The sequence below is a fragment of the Erpetoichthys calabaricus genome, chromosome 12, assembly GCF_900747795.2.
Source record: "Erpetoichthys calabaricus chromosome 12, fErpCal1.3, whole genome shotgun sequence".
Taxonomy (NCBI): domain Eukaryota; kingdom Metazoa; phylum Chordata; class Cladistia; order Polypteriformes; family Polypteridae; genus Erpetoichthys; species Erpetoichthys calabaricus.
In genome coordinates, this window is record NC_041405.2 from 20684713 (window position 1) to 20697943 (window position 13231).

At 39.8% G+C, this 13231-nt stretch overlaps 1 protein-coding gene across 3 annotated transcripts in view; it reads right to left on the reverse strand.

Annotated features, from left to right (window-relative positions):
- Positions 1-13231, reverse strand: part of l3mbtl2 (L3MBTL histone methyl-lysine binding protein 2) — an 88091-nt gene that overhangs the window by 49969 nt on the left and 24891 nt on the right. For all 3 annotated transcript variants that reach the window (XM_051934776.1, XM_028815167.2, XM_051934777.1), the window contains exon 2: positions 4019-4229. In XM_051934776.1, coding sequence (XP_051790736.1) covers positions 4019-4229 — 211 coding nt within the window. The remainder of the gene's footprint in view (positions 1-4018; positions 4230-13231) is intronic.

The following is a 13231-nucleotide window of genomic DNA, read 5'->3' on the forward strand; positions in this document are numbered from 1 at the left end:
ATTTACTTAATAAAGATTTGGTATAGGAAAAATCCAGTTATGGTGATTATCTAATATATTGATACTAGTGTTTTAACAAGTATAATATAAAAGGATGTCAGGGGCTACATCAAGACTGAAACTACTTCAGTGGTGTCATCATTTAATTGATCATAACAACATCAACCGCACGACTGCAGGCACACAATAAGAACAAACATTTTCTGGAGAAGTAACATCTGGTTACAAAGGAACAGAATTCGTTTAACAAGAAGGAAGGGCATCTTATCAACTGAGAGAAAAATTTCACTGTAGGTTTACAATTAAAATTCATATGCAGTAAACTCAATATTTTACTACAATCATTTAATTTCTATTAGATCACCACATCACTTTGTATTTTTTTTTTTTTGGAGAGGACTGAGGAGGCAACATGCCAAGCTTAACAGTCCAGGCTTCCCTATCTTCACCAGAAGGAGATTAATATTATTATTAATAGTAATAATATGAGAACGGCATGGCAGTGTAGTGGTTAATGCTGCTACCTTGGTTGAAATTCAGAATTTGTGGAATTTTTATGTTCTGCAACTTCTGTACTTTTCATTCCACCTCCCAAATATTAACTGGTTGCTCTTACTTGGCATACTACAATGTATTCATGAGTGTATCCTGTCATTGAATAGTTCCAACCAGGATCTGTTCATTCCTTGCACTAGTTGGCAATATAATCAGGTTATCAATATAAACTGTAAATATTACCAACAATTAGAAAGCAAAAAAAAATATTCAAGTAATCCCTTTCATTTTATAGGAAAGAAATGTGAATCCAGTGATGTGCAGAGTGAGAGATGTGAACAGTTCAAACAGACACGATCACAGGATACAAAGTGACTTGTTTGATTATGGTCACGCAAGTAAAGTGAAAACCACAGATTCCTTTCTCAATGTGGTATTTTCTATTTTTCCATAAATATTCACTCAATTCATATCACAAATCATATACACATTGGAGGTAATACTGCAAAGATGAAGATAACTCAAGTTACCAGGATTCTTTTGTACTGTGCACTTTAATGACTCTTGTTCAGAAAGTGGACGCCAAAAACACCAATTGTTTTTAAGATAAGGCACCCTTACACTATTTTAAGATTAGACACCTACTCAAAATTTTTAAGATTGGGGACCCTGGTGTACCTGGCCTTACCCCCACGAACCTTAAGTCTGTAGTAGGGGTAGGCCAGTCTAAAACTAACAAACAAACAAACAAACAAACAAACAACAAGAAGGAGATGACGTCCGCTTTTTGAACAAGACCCCACTTTAATGATTGGCCTTCATTTTTCTCCAATTACTTTGCCCCATTCAAAGTTGCTTGAACTTTCCTAACTTATCTTATTTCTAAAAAGCATGGGACACGAACGCAGGATGAGTCTATGATGCTGGTTCAATAGATAAGAGGTATACATATTTAGAGGTAACCTGCTGCTTGAATTATCTTTAAATTCTAGAGACATATTTTATTGTTAGAGTGGTAATTTGGTCTAGTAACTTTGGCAGCTAGATTGTGGATTGTGCTGTCAACTGCAGAAAGTAATATGGAAGAAGGAGCAGGAGGTATGGTGAATTAACAGCCTGACTTGAGGAGAAAACATCTGCCTTGTTCTGAATATCTGGCTTTACTGGTCAACATCTTAAGAAGAAAATATTCTATTAAATAATACAAGTAGATCACATTCTTGTGCTTTATCTCTATTGAGAATAAAGAAAAAAACAAAATTTATTTCACCTTAACGGTCAAACACACGACTTTCCTACCTGGAAATTGCTTCCCCAATTGTTATGTACTACCATCTTGACAACTATTTGCACTATATTGTCTTGTGTAGATAGACAGATAGACAGATAGATAGATAGATATTAATTTTAGTATAGTAGGCAGGATAGATAGATAGATACTTTATTAATCCCAATGGGAAATTCACAAATACAAACTTGTGCTAATTTTGTAATGCTCATTACACCTTAAAGAACACTGTAATAACACGCTAATTAGCCACAATATTAAAAACAGTGAAGAACATTGAAATTGGTATAATTATTGATACTTAATATATATAATCATTGACATATATAATATATAATCATTGATACTGAATAACATTGTTACAATGGCACCTGTCAAGAGGTGGGATATACAGTATTAGGCAGCAAGTGAACAGGCAGTTCTTGAAGGTAATTTGTTAGAAGCAGGAAAAAAGGGCAAGCATAAGGATCTGAGAGACCGACTTAGGCCAAATTGTGATGCGATAGATAACTGGATCAAAGGATTACTTAAAACAGCAGATCTTATGCAGTGGTTAGTATTGACCAAAAGTGGTGCAAGGAAGGACAACCAGTGAACCAGTGACAGGATCATGGGCACCCAAGCCTCACTGTTGTGAACACTAGTCTGGTCCAATCCCACAGAAGAGCTACTGTAGCAAAAATTGCTGAAAAACATAATGCTGGTCAGGAGAGAAGGTTGTCAGAACACACAGTGCATTGCAGCTTGCCGAGTATGGGGCTGTGCACCTACAGACTGGACAGAGGGGTCGCGCTACACCCTGCAGCCTAAACGCCTACAATGGTCATGTGAGCGTCAAAATTGGACCATGGAGCAATGGAAGAAAGAGACCTGTTCTAGAGAATCATATTTTCATTTAGATCACATGGACAGCAAGGTGTGTGGTAATCATTTACCTTGGGAAGCGATCGTAGCAGATGGCACTACGGGAAGAGGGCAAGCCAGTGGAGGCAGTGTGATGTTTGGGACAATGTTCTGCTGGGAAGCCTTGGATCCTGGCATTTATGTGGATATTACTTGAACACATACCACCTACCTAAAGTCTGTTTCAGTCTATGTACATCCCTTCATAACAACAGCATTACCCATTGGCAGTGGGGTATTTCAGCAGGATAATGCATCCTTGCCACACTTCAAAAAATGTACAAGACTGGTTTGAGGAACATGACAAAGAGTTCATGGTGTTAACTTGGTCTTAAAATTCCCCATATCTTGGTACGATTGAGCATCTATGACATGCTGGAAAACAGGACTGGTTCACCTAGTCCTCATCTCACAAGACTTAAAAAGGATCTGCTGTTAACATCTTGGTACCAGATACCACAGGGCACCTTCAGAGGTCTTGTGGAGTTCATGCTTTGATGTGTCACAGTTGTTTTGGCAACCCACACAATACGGAGCAGGAGTTTTAACACTGTAGCTGATGCGTGAATTTACAGTACATATAGATTAGCTTAAATGGTCCATTGCTGAGCATAATAGTAAATGTAATAGGTAATAATGCTCGTACTTTAGTGGTAGACATGGACTTCACTCTCGCTTATTATAGAAGCTTTCTATTAACCCTTAAACTGACAGAATCAGCTATAGTCGGTTCCCAACACAATTTGCCAGCACACCAGAGCCAAGTATATTTGGCAACGTACACGCAACCGGCTACAGTCACTTCCCAGTGCAATCTGCCAGCACGCCGGAGCTAATCAGTCCATGCCGTACACTTGCAGAGCTGCCAGTTCATGACCACTGTAGCCCCCTGCAGCACCGCAGCATCACTGTCCCTGGGATTCAGCCACTGCACTAGACTAGCCTGCCAGCATCAGCGTTTACCTCTGTGTGTTTGCGTGCAGCCAGTTCAAGTGCAGTTGGCTCAGTGATTTACTGAACCTCATCAATGGCGTCACTTGCAGCTTGTACATATTGCAGTAGTTTTGTTTTTTTTTTTTAAAAGTTTTTACAGTTCATCGGCAGTGTGTAAAATGATCAGTGTGTTGCAGTAATTGTGATGCTCTTTGCATGAAAAAAATGTGTTCCATTTAAATGTCACTTTTTCTTTGTGATTTGTGACGTTTACTTAAAAAGTGCAGCAAAAAAATATTTGGCGTCCAGGGGTGCATTAACCCCCAAGTATGTGGCAGTTTAAGGGTTAATGTCATCTTAACTCATTTATTTACAAGTGCAAACACTACATCCACTTACCAGGTTCATTATTTGACCCTCGGAGTCCTTTAACCTTTCCACTTGAAACCTCTGTTCTAAACAAAGGCTGTGCCCCTGTTCCTTCTTCGCTATCATTTTTCCCCTGAGTTTCTTCTCCACTGTTGTCCAGGTGATCTGGGCTGTATCCACCAAACAGCTGCAAGTCATCCAAGTCCATGGAGTTGCCATCATTCAGTACTGGATCTTCCAACTGCAATAAATAACAAACCATACAGCAGGATTCTTATACTTTTTGAAAGTATGATTATTAGTTTCCCTCTTAGTATCAATCAGAGAACATCTGAGAACATGTAATGACCAGCTGAAAATGCAATAGAACTCATTACTTAGTTTTGTAACAATGGCAGATTGATACAGATAATAAACAACATAAACATAAAACGTGCACCACCTCTCCTTACTGATAGCGCATGTAGGATGCTTCCTAACGATTTCTCATGTCCTACTCTAGAGTAGGACAAATTCTTATCCTAGGCAGACTTTTAGTGTAATTCCTAGGATTAATTCTAAGATACTTGATGAATAAGGACTGAGCAAAACATGTATATAGGCTTGTGCGCTACTGTTTTAGTTTGGGAAAATGGTTCAAAGGTTTTAACAGAAAATAAGCAGGCAAGAATCAGAGAGGAAAGGTCCAATACTTCAATTGTTTACTTGTTCAAATATAATATCAGTTACATACAATATAATAGCAATATACATGCAGATATAGGAATTGTACTATTGACTTACAGTAATATATATAAAGATATATGATTTATACTATTGACTTACAGTAATACAGATATGTGAATTATACTATTGACTTACAGTAATACAGATATGTGAATTATACTATACTTACAGTAATATCAAAAGACCCAGAGCCATCATCCTAGACCAGTAGACTGAGGGAGCCCGCGTGTCAGTCTCGTCAGAGGATCAACTCGTGAGCCTGGTCCAATACCGGGCGGTGTGCACGTTCCCCACGGTTGAGCTTCCGAAGAAACTGAGGGCGGAACCTTCCCTTATATACTAATTGAGTGTCCTTACCCAAAATGGCTTACGTGTAAGCAGTGTATACAGAAGTGATCAGTTTCAGCACACACCCTTCCACGGGACGCAGTATTGTTTTTCTTCTACTTGGCCCTCACTGAGATGGTGCCTAGTATCAGAAGACACACAATAACAAGCGTTGCTTGCAATGAAGCCCCTCAAAGTGAAAAACAAGTACATGGCCTTGACTGTATTCCCATAACATTCTGAAACTCTTTATGAGAAGCAAGTTTTTGAACATTCTTTCGCTATCATCCCAAACATTCCAGTCTTTGTAGCTGGTTTTGCACTGAAGCGACCAACCCCCCCCCCCCCTCTTACTCCTTTATTTCATCCCTTCTCCTGTTACAGAGAAAACTTTTTTTATTACAGCTACTTTGATGCCAGCTCTGGACAGGATATGTGCTGCACCTTCTGACACCCTGTGATGATAGGGATAGGGGAAGACAGGTTGGAGTTGACTGTTTGCTGGGCTCTCTGGTGTCTCCTATGTAAGCTTTGTAACCTATCCATATTACTAACCGAGAATGCTAAACCGGATGATGGACGCAGGCACATCCGGACATGGGCCGTAGCTGCAAAAAGACGTACTGCGCAGGCGCAAAAAGAGTCCGCGAGAGTCGGCTGAGGAGCCGAGAAAGGCGGACAAAAGAGGGCGAGAGAGGCAGATGAGGGTCCGCGAGAGGCGCAGGCGCAAAAAGAGTCCGCGAGAGTCGGAGAAAGGCGGACAAAAGAGGGCGACAAAGGTGGATGAGGGGCCGCGAGTGGCAGACAAGACCACAGAAACAAGGAGTGAGCACGCACCGAAAAAAGGAAAAGGCACATAAAAAAGTAGTCAAACGCGGGGAACGCACGAAACACATTGCACACGAAACTAGACACACCAAAAAAAAAGAACATACGAGCGCACAACAGCAAGGCACGACCACACACCCCCCCCCACCCTACAGGCACGGGACGGGACGGGACACACACCAAGAGGGGGATTCAACAAGACCATGGAAGACAAAAAAAAAGAACACAAAACCACCCCACAGACCCTACAAGCAAGGGACGGGACACACACAAAGAGGGTGATTCAAACAAGACACAGGAACACAAAAACAAAGAAGACGCTCGCGCAACAACAATCCCCCCCACACATCCATAAGAAGTGACACCCAAAGCCACATATTCTAAAGTGAACGTCGACACCTTCACACTAGGCAGCATAGGTGTCGGCATAGGTGTCAGCATAGGTGGATGTCCTTTCAATAAAGCACTATTAAGCGTTCAACTGCAGAAAAGGATACATATTAACAGTGAGTGCGATCCTCCTTATTACTTATCCATATTTCGTATGCTGAGAAAGAAACAAGTCATGAATACACGGTCACGGGTACAAAACGATTCGGAAAGGATAACGGGAACATGCCCAAATGGACCGACACAATGCACGTAGACACATTCAGCGCGCGTGTCAAAGTGCTGCATCGAAAGAAGCACGATTTCAAACCGAAAGAGCTCGCGTATCAGACATACAAAAAAGGGAGCGAAGAGACAGAATAAATGAACGGAGACGTGAACAACGCGCAAATGAACTGACAGAAAAAAAAAAAGCAAGACGCGAAAAGCACCAAGCTCAAATGACCGACATACAAAAACGGACAAGACTCGATACAAACAATGCACGGCGTAGACTGAAACGGACTTTGCGCAAAGCGGAGGCGAATAAAAAAAAAGAAAAAAATTGCGCGTCACAAATAATGGACATGCAACAAAAAGGCAATCAAACGCAAAAAGCAAAACATGCCCGTCGCGGACATCAACGCCACACACCAGTTAAACGCTTACGCGAAATGGCTGAAAACGCCTTCAATAAGGAATCCACTATTGAGGAAAATTCTTTGGGATTAATGAATGTCATTTGCAATCATTGTCATTCACTTAACTTCACAGAAGAAACAACTGGCAATACAAATAATGAATTTACACGTTGTTGTCAAAAAGGTCAGAGTAGACTGCCTCCTTTACATTCATATCCTGAATATCTAAAGAAGCTTCTAACTAACGATGTGCCTGAAAGTAAAAACTTTATGAACTGCATTAGATCCTACAATAGTTCATTTGCTTTTGCATCTACCGGAGTAAATATCAGGCCACCAAAAGGCAATGGCCCATACTGCTTTCGCATATGTGGACAAATATTGCATCGCATTGGAACAGTGCACCCTGAAACAAATCAACAACGCAAATATGCACAAATCTACATCCTAGATCCAGATGAGGCAATCTATCAACGCATGAACCTTCCTGAAAACAAACAATGCACAGAGCTTATAATGAGAAACGTCACTCATGTCATAAACAATCACCCATTAGCTAAGTCTATAAAAATGCTACATGAAGTTGAAAAGGAGGCAAATACAAAAGCAAATGCAGAAGGTATAGCGGCAACTACAATTGCTTTGGTCTTGATAAAGGACAAAGAACAAGATCCAAGACGATACAATCTGCCCGTCTTTAATGAAGTGGCATTAGAGTTAAAATTATAAATGATCCATGTCAAGGAAGACTCATTCAAGGACAAGACACCATCTTTACTACTAATGTTATATACAAAGAAATATTTCAATAAAACATTAATATATGCCAAACACTCTATTTGTTATTTCTATGCACATCATCCAAAGCTGCACACTATTCTATATCTAATTCATACATCTCACTCTTTGTCATGTCCCAACGCCAGGGGTTGGCGAGCGAAGCGAGCAGGGGGCGGAGCCCCCTAGTTAAATGCTAAAAGCAAGAAATCAGCACCAGAGACACGGAATGTGGTTTACAGCAATCCATGTCATGCATGTCCGGCGGTACACGCAAGTCAAACATGAAAAACACTTGCCACACGTATACAGGAACATCACAGTGCAGTAAGAAGAAAGATCAGTGTCTCTGATTTACACACATATAAGTTCGACCGGACACAAACGGACATGGGGCTCAGTGCAAGTAAAATTCAGGGCAAATATTAAAAGTGTCAGAGAGAACTGGCTGAAACGTGGCTATCCAACAAAGATGCCATTAACAGACATTTGGATCTGAACCCAGCAAATGCAGGCTTAAAAAAAGAAGAGCATGCAAATAATAAATAAGACTTATAACCAACATCCTCCGAACCCCACCTATTGTCCCCTCCATATTTATTTACCACATATTGGCTTGGGTTCATGTAAGTGTAATCATTTTCCTCTGTTGATGATTCCTGGTAGGAATCAAAAGATTAGGAATAACAAACTATTTTAAGATATGTGATTTCATTTGCTCCCTTTGTGGATTTCCAGCTACAAATATGCAAACTGTATCACAGACCTTTGCCTCTATTATACAGTGCTCTGTACAAGTTTGGGCACCCCTCCGAGGTCGCATGATAATTTGCATAATCTGCATAAGATCACAGCAATATGCCATTGTTTTTACTAGAGAAATGTAGACAAGTGGATGTTTATAAGACCAAAATTCTCAGTGTAGCATTATTGAGTTGTATGAAATAAAGTAAAATGTAAAAAAATAGGACGTGCAAAAGTTTGGACACCTGTTTAATTGCATTAATTTGAAGACCTCTAGTCATCTAATGCTGACAGACTGCAGCACAAAATTGCTTTGATTATCTCATTAGACCTTAAACTACAAAGACAGATGCAACCAATCATGAAAAAGGTTATTTAACAGAGGTAACTGGTAGTTGTGCTTGTCCTGGGTTCTCTCTTAGAGAGTGGCAACATGGGAACCTCTAAAGAACTCTCTACTGACCTAAAAACTAAGATAATTCGTCATTATGAATTAGGAGAAGGGTACAAGAAATTATTACAAAGGTTTGGACTGTCTGTCTCCACAGTCAGAAATGTAGATGGTAATGGAAGGCCACAGGAACAGTCCTTGTGAAGGAAAGATGTGGTAGGCCAAGAGAAATATCTGAAAGGCACAGCCGAAGGCTGGTTAGAATGGTCACAGACAAACCACTGACCACCTCCAGAGAGGTACAAGAACGACTGGCTGCTGCTGATGTCATTGTACATCACTCCACAGTCAAGCACACTTTGCACTGGGAACAGCTTGGTGGAAGGGGGATGCGCAAAAAGCCTTTTCTGAGTACTCACCACAAGAAGAGTCACAGGAGGTATGCAAAAGCGCATCTGGCCAAGCCAGAAACATTTTGGAAAAAAAAAAAATAATACTGCGGACAGATGAGACCAAAGTAGAGTTATTTGATCACAACCAGAGACGTTATGCATGGCAAAAAAATAGTGCATTCCAGGAGAACTTGCTGCCTACTGTAAAATTTGGTGGAGGGTCCATCATGTTATGGAACTGTGCTTAACACAGGTACTGGAAACGTTGTTGAATTTTAGGGACACATGAATTCATCACAGTATCAGCAGATTCTTGACAAGAATGTTCAAAAGTCAGTCACAAAGTTGAAGTTATACAGGGGTTGAATGTTTTTCAGCATGACAATGATCCAAAGCACTGTTCAAAACCTACCAAGGGATTCATGCAGAGGCACAAGTACATTGTGCTAGAATGGCCATCCCAGTCTCCAGACCTGAATTGATTTGAAGCAGGCTGTCCACATTCGGAAGCCATCAAACCTGACTGAACTGGAGGCATTTTATATGGAAGAATTGTCCAAAATGCCACCAGCCAGAATTCAGGGACTTGTCAGTGGCTACAGGAGGCATCTGCAGACTGTCATGTCAGCAAAAGGAGGTTCGACTAAATATTGATGGCATTACAGTAATCCCTCGCTATATCGCGCTTAGACTTTCGCGGCTTCACTCTATCACGAATTTTATATGTAAGCATATTTAAATATATATTTTTCGCTGCTTCGTGGGATTCTGCGGACAATGGGTCTTTTTACTTCTGATACATGCTTCCTCAGTTGGTTTGCCCAGTTAATTTCATACAAGGGACACTACCCAATCAGAGCACGCAGTTAAGTTCCTGTGTGCTGATTGGCTCAGCGACGGAGCACAGAATTCAATTCCGCTGCGTTAACCAGGAAGTCTCATCTCGCTCATTCAGCATCAACGTGCTCCTGCTACTGCTTCAGGGGCCGTGCCCAAGCGGCAACGATTTCTGAAAAGGTAAAAGTTTTGGATATGTTGAAGGAAGGAAACAGCTACACCGCTGCAGGACGCCATTACGGAATCAATGAGTCCACGGTTCTTTTTTATTTAAAAAGGAGGAAAAGAATATAAGATCTATGGCCGCAGTGTCCTTTAACCAGGGCGCAAAACGAGTTGTAAGTGGATGTAATAAGGTGATAGTCCGGATGGAATCTGCTTTAGGGATCTGGATTGAAGACTGCCAGAAGAAGAACAACGGCGGTGCTACACAGTCGCCTGAAGAGGCTCCTTTAGAAGAGCTGTAACGCTCTCCTTTGTTCAGTAAAATTAAACTCATCGTTATCGGACAAGTTGCCGTGTCATTGTTGGTGAGTAACAATTAATTTTCTACGTACAGTACTTATTACATGTACATAGTTTACAGTAAAATGTGTGTGCAGTGATACTACAGTATACAATTTTTCTTGCATTGTACGTATTTATTGCTGGTGGCCTGCCTGTCGTAATGGCTGTAACATATGGGACATCGGAGAGGCTTGATATCTTTAAAATAATATTTAGGTTTTACCGTATATAAACAGTGTGTTTACATACATAATTTCAATTAATCTTACCTAATATCTAAGAGAATACAAAGGGTTTATGCTGTATAATTGTGCGGGAAATGTTTACAATAGTGTGGGAGAGTTTATAAGGGTTTAAAATATATAAAAATAACCATATGAACATATGGTTTTTACTTCGCGGATTTTCACCTTTCGCAGGGGGTTCTGGAACGCAACAACCCCCGCGATCGAGAAGGGATTACTGTATTCCTTTGAGGTGACAAAATTTAGGCACTTGCCTATTTATGTTTAAATGCACATTAAATTGGTTCTGTTGGTCTAATAAAAAATATTTCAATACTGAAATGTTGCGGTTTCCACAAGGTATTAAGTATGCTAAAATGAAGTTGCTGTCTGAAAAGCTTAGCAAGTTATAAATGGGTACTGATTTTAATCAGGGGTGCGTAAACTTTTTACATAGCACTGTATATATATTTTCACACACACAGGCCACTTTATTAGGTACACCTGTTCAAATGCATGGCATCTGGCAAAATGTCTTTCAGCAGCTACCCAGGTACAGCAGATGTACACTTACTGCACTTTAAAATAGGTTTATGGTAACCAAAAATCACTGTGCCCCATGTCCCTTTAACCTCTATTGTAAAGCACCATTGAGGGCAAGATATATATGTATTTTTTTTTCATTTATACAAAATGCTTACCTTTAGAAAATGATTTTACATGGCAAATGCATATACACTCACTGGCCACTTTATTAAGCACACCCGTTCAACTGCTTGTTAACGCAAATATCTAATCAGCCAATCACATGGCTGCAACTCAATCCATTTAGGTATGTAGACATTGTCAAGGCGACCTGAGGATTTATGATTTAGCAACATCAGAAACAATGTGGATTTCACAGGAAGAAAGAATACCCATTGGCAATCAGTTTGATTATGTTAAAGGTACCAAGCCCTTAATAATAAAAGGGCAGTTGTTTTACACACAACTTACACACATTTTATCCTACACTAACATGATCTGAATGCCTCCAGGGTTGGTGCAAGAATGTTCATCCTTCAGACCCCCAGCACAGCTGAGATAGATAGATAGTTAGAGAGATAGATATCACACCAATCAGTGATTCAAATGGCGATTTATCCTTTCCCTAAGTAACCTTTAGGTCTATTCAATGGTACAGCTCCCTCCAGTTTTAGAACAAATCTTTTTTTTTTTTTTTTTCTTCAAATGTGAAAAGTAATTCTTAATTAAGAAACAGCTTTGTATTACACAACTGAGTAAAGATGTTGAAGTATTGGGTCTCTTTTCTTCTCTATTGTTAATGCCCTTTTAGATTTTTGGGATTGGGATGGTAGTATACATATTAAACATAGGCATCAGTACTGTACATTTTTGTTAAATTGCTTTTAAATTAGGAAGACGTTAGACATACTTACACATTCTACAAAAGTTAAAACCAAAAAATATCATGCATTATAGAAAAGTATAAAAATGTTATACACACAGACTTTATTTATTGCATTACATTCATTAGAAATCAGAAAGATAATAAAATAATAAAAGTAACAACAAACCAGTGTCAGAGTAGAGGAAAACAAAAGCATCAAGAACTGTTAAAACCTGAGCAAAGTGACAGGTACTGAATCCCCCCAGTGGAGTTACCAATACATGCATTGCTGGGCACAAACAAAAAAAAGGTTCTGCCACAAATGATGTAATTGCCTCTCAGGTCTCCAAAAATCCATTCCTTTCTTTTCATCGCTTCACTCGCCAAAGGGCTGCACTCCGCACCTGCAAATTCGAGTCTCTGCCACTTGTGTATGTGGATTTAATTTTCACCAAACCACAAAACTTTTAATTCTTGCAGATACACCTCTTCATTTGGAAGAAACACTACTTTTCCCTGATGGCAACACGAATTAGACGATCTACAAGTCTCGGACTTAAAGTTTAGAGGTGAACATACCTACCTACTTCTCTCATATCACCTATGTCCATATATTCAATCTCTTTTCGCTTTTACCTTTTCATCAATATCACACTGAATTTTGATTCCGTGCGTGGAATTAAATCGTGACAACGCAACGTATAACTGCCCGTCAGTGAATATCATTTCTTTCTCTCTACAAAAAATGTGTCTTACAATAGCATTCACACTAATGAGAAATGATTTAACTGTGTGCATGGTTATGTGCGCAGGACTTTTTCAAATTTCTTGGCATAAGCTCGTCTTGCGGGGCTTGAAACTTTCTCTCGTGAGATTTCACTTTCACCAAACAACATATCTTAATTCTTGTGAATACGCCTCTTCATTGGGAAGAAACACTACTTTTTTTCTTCCACCTGATGGCAACACGAATTAGACGATCTACAAGTCTCTGACTTAAAAGTTTAAATCTGAACAATAAATTCAATCTCTTTTCGCCGTTCCGTTATTTCACTAAGTAATAATTTCCGTTGTTTTTGTGCGAATGCGA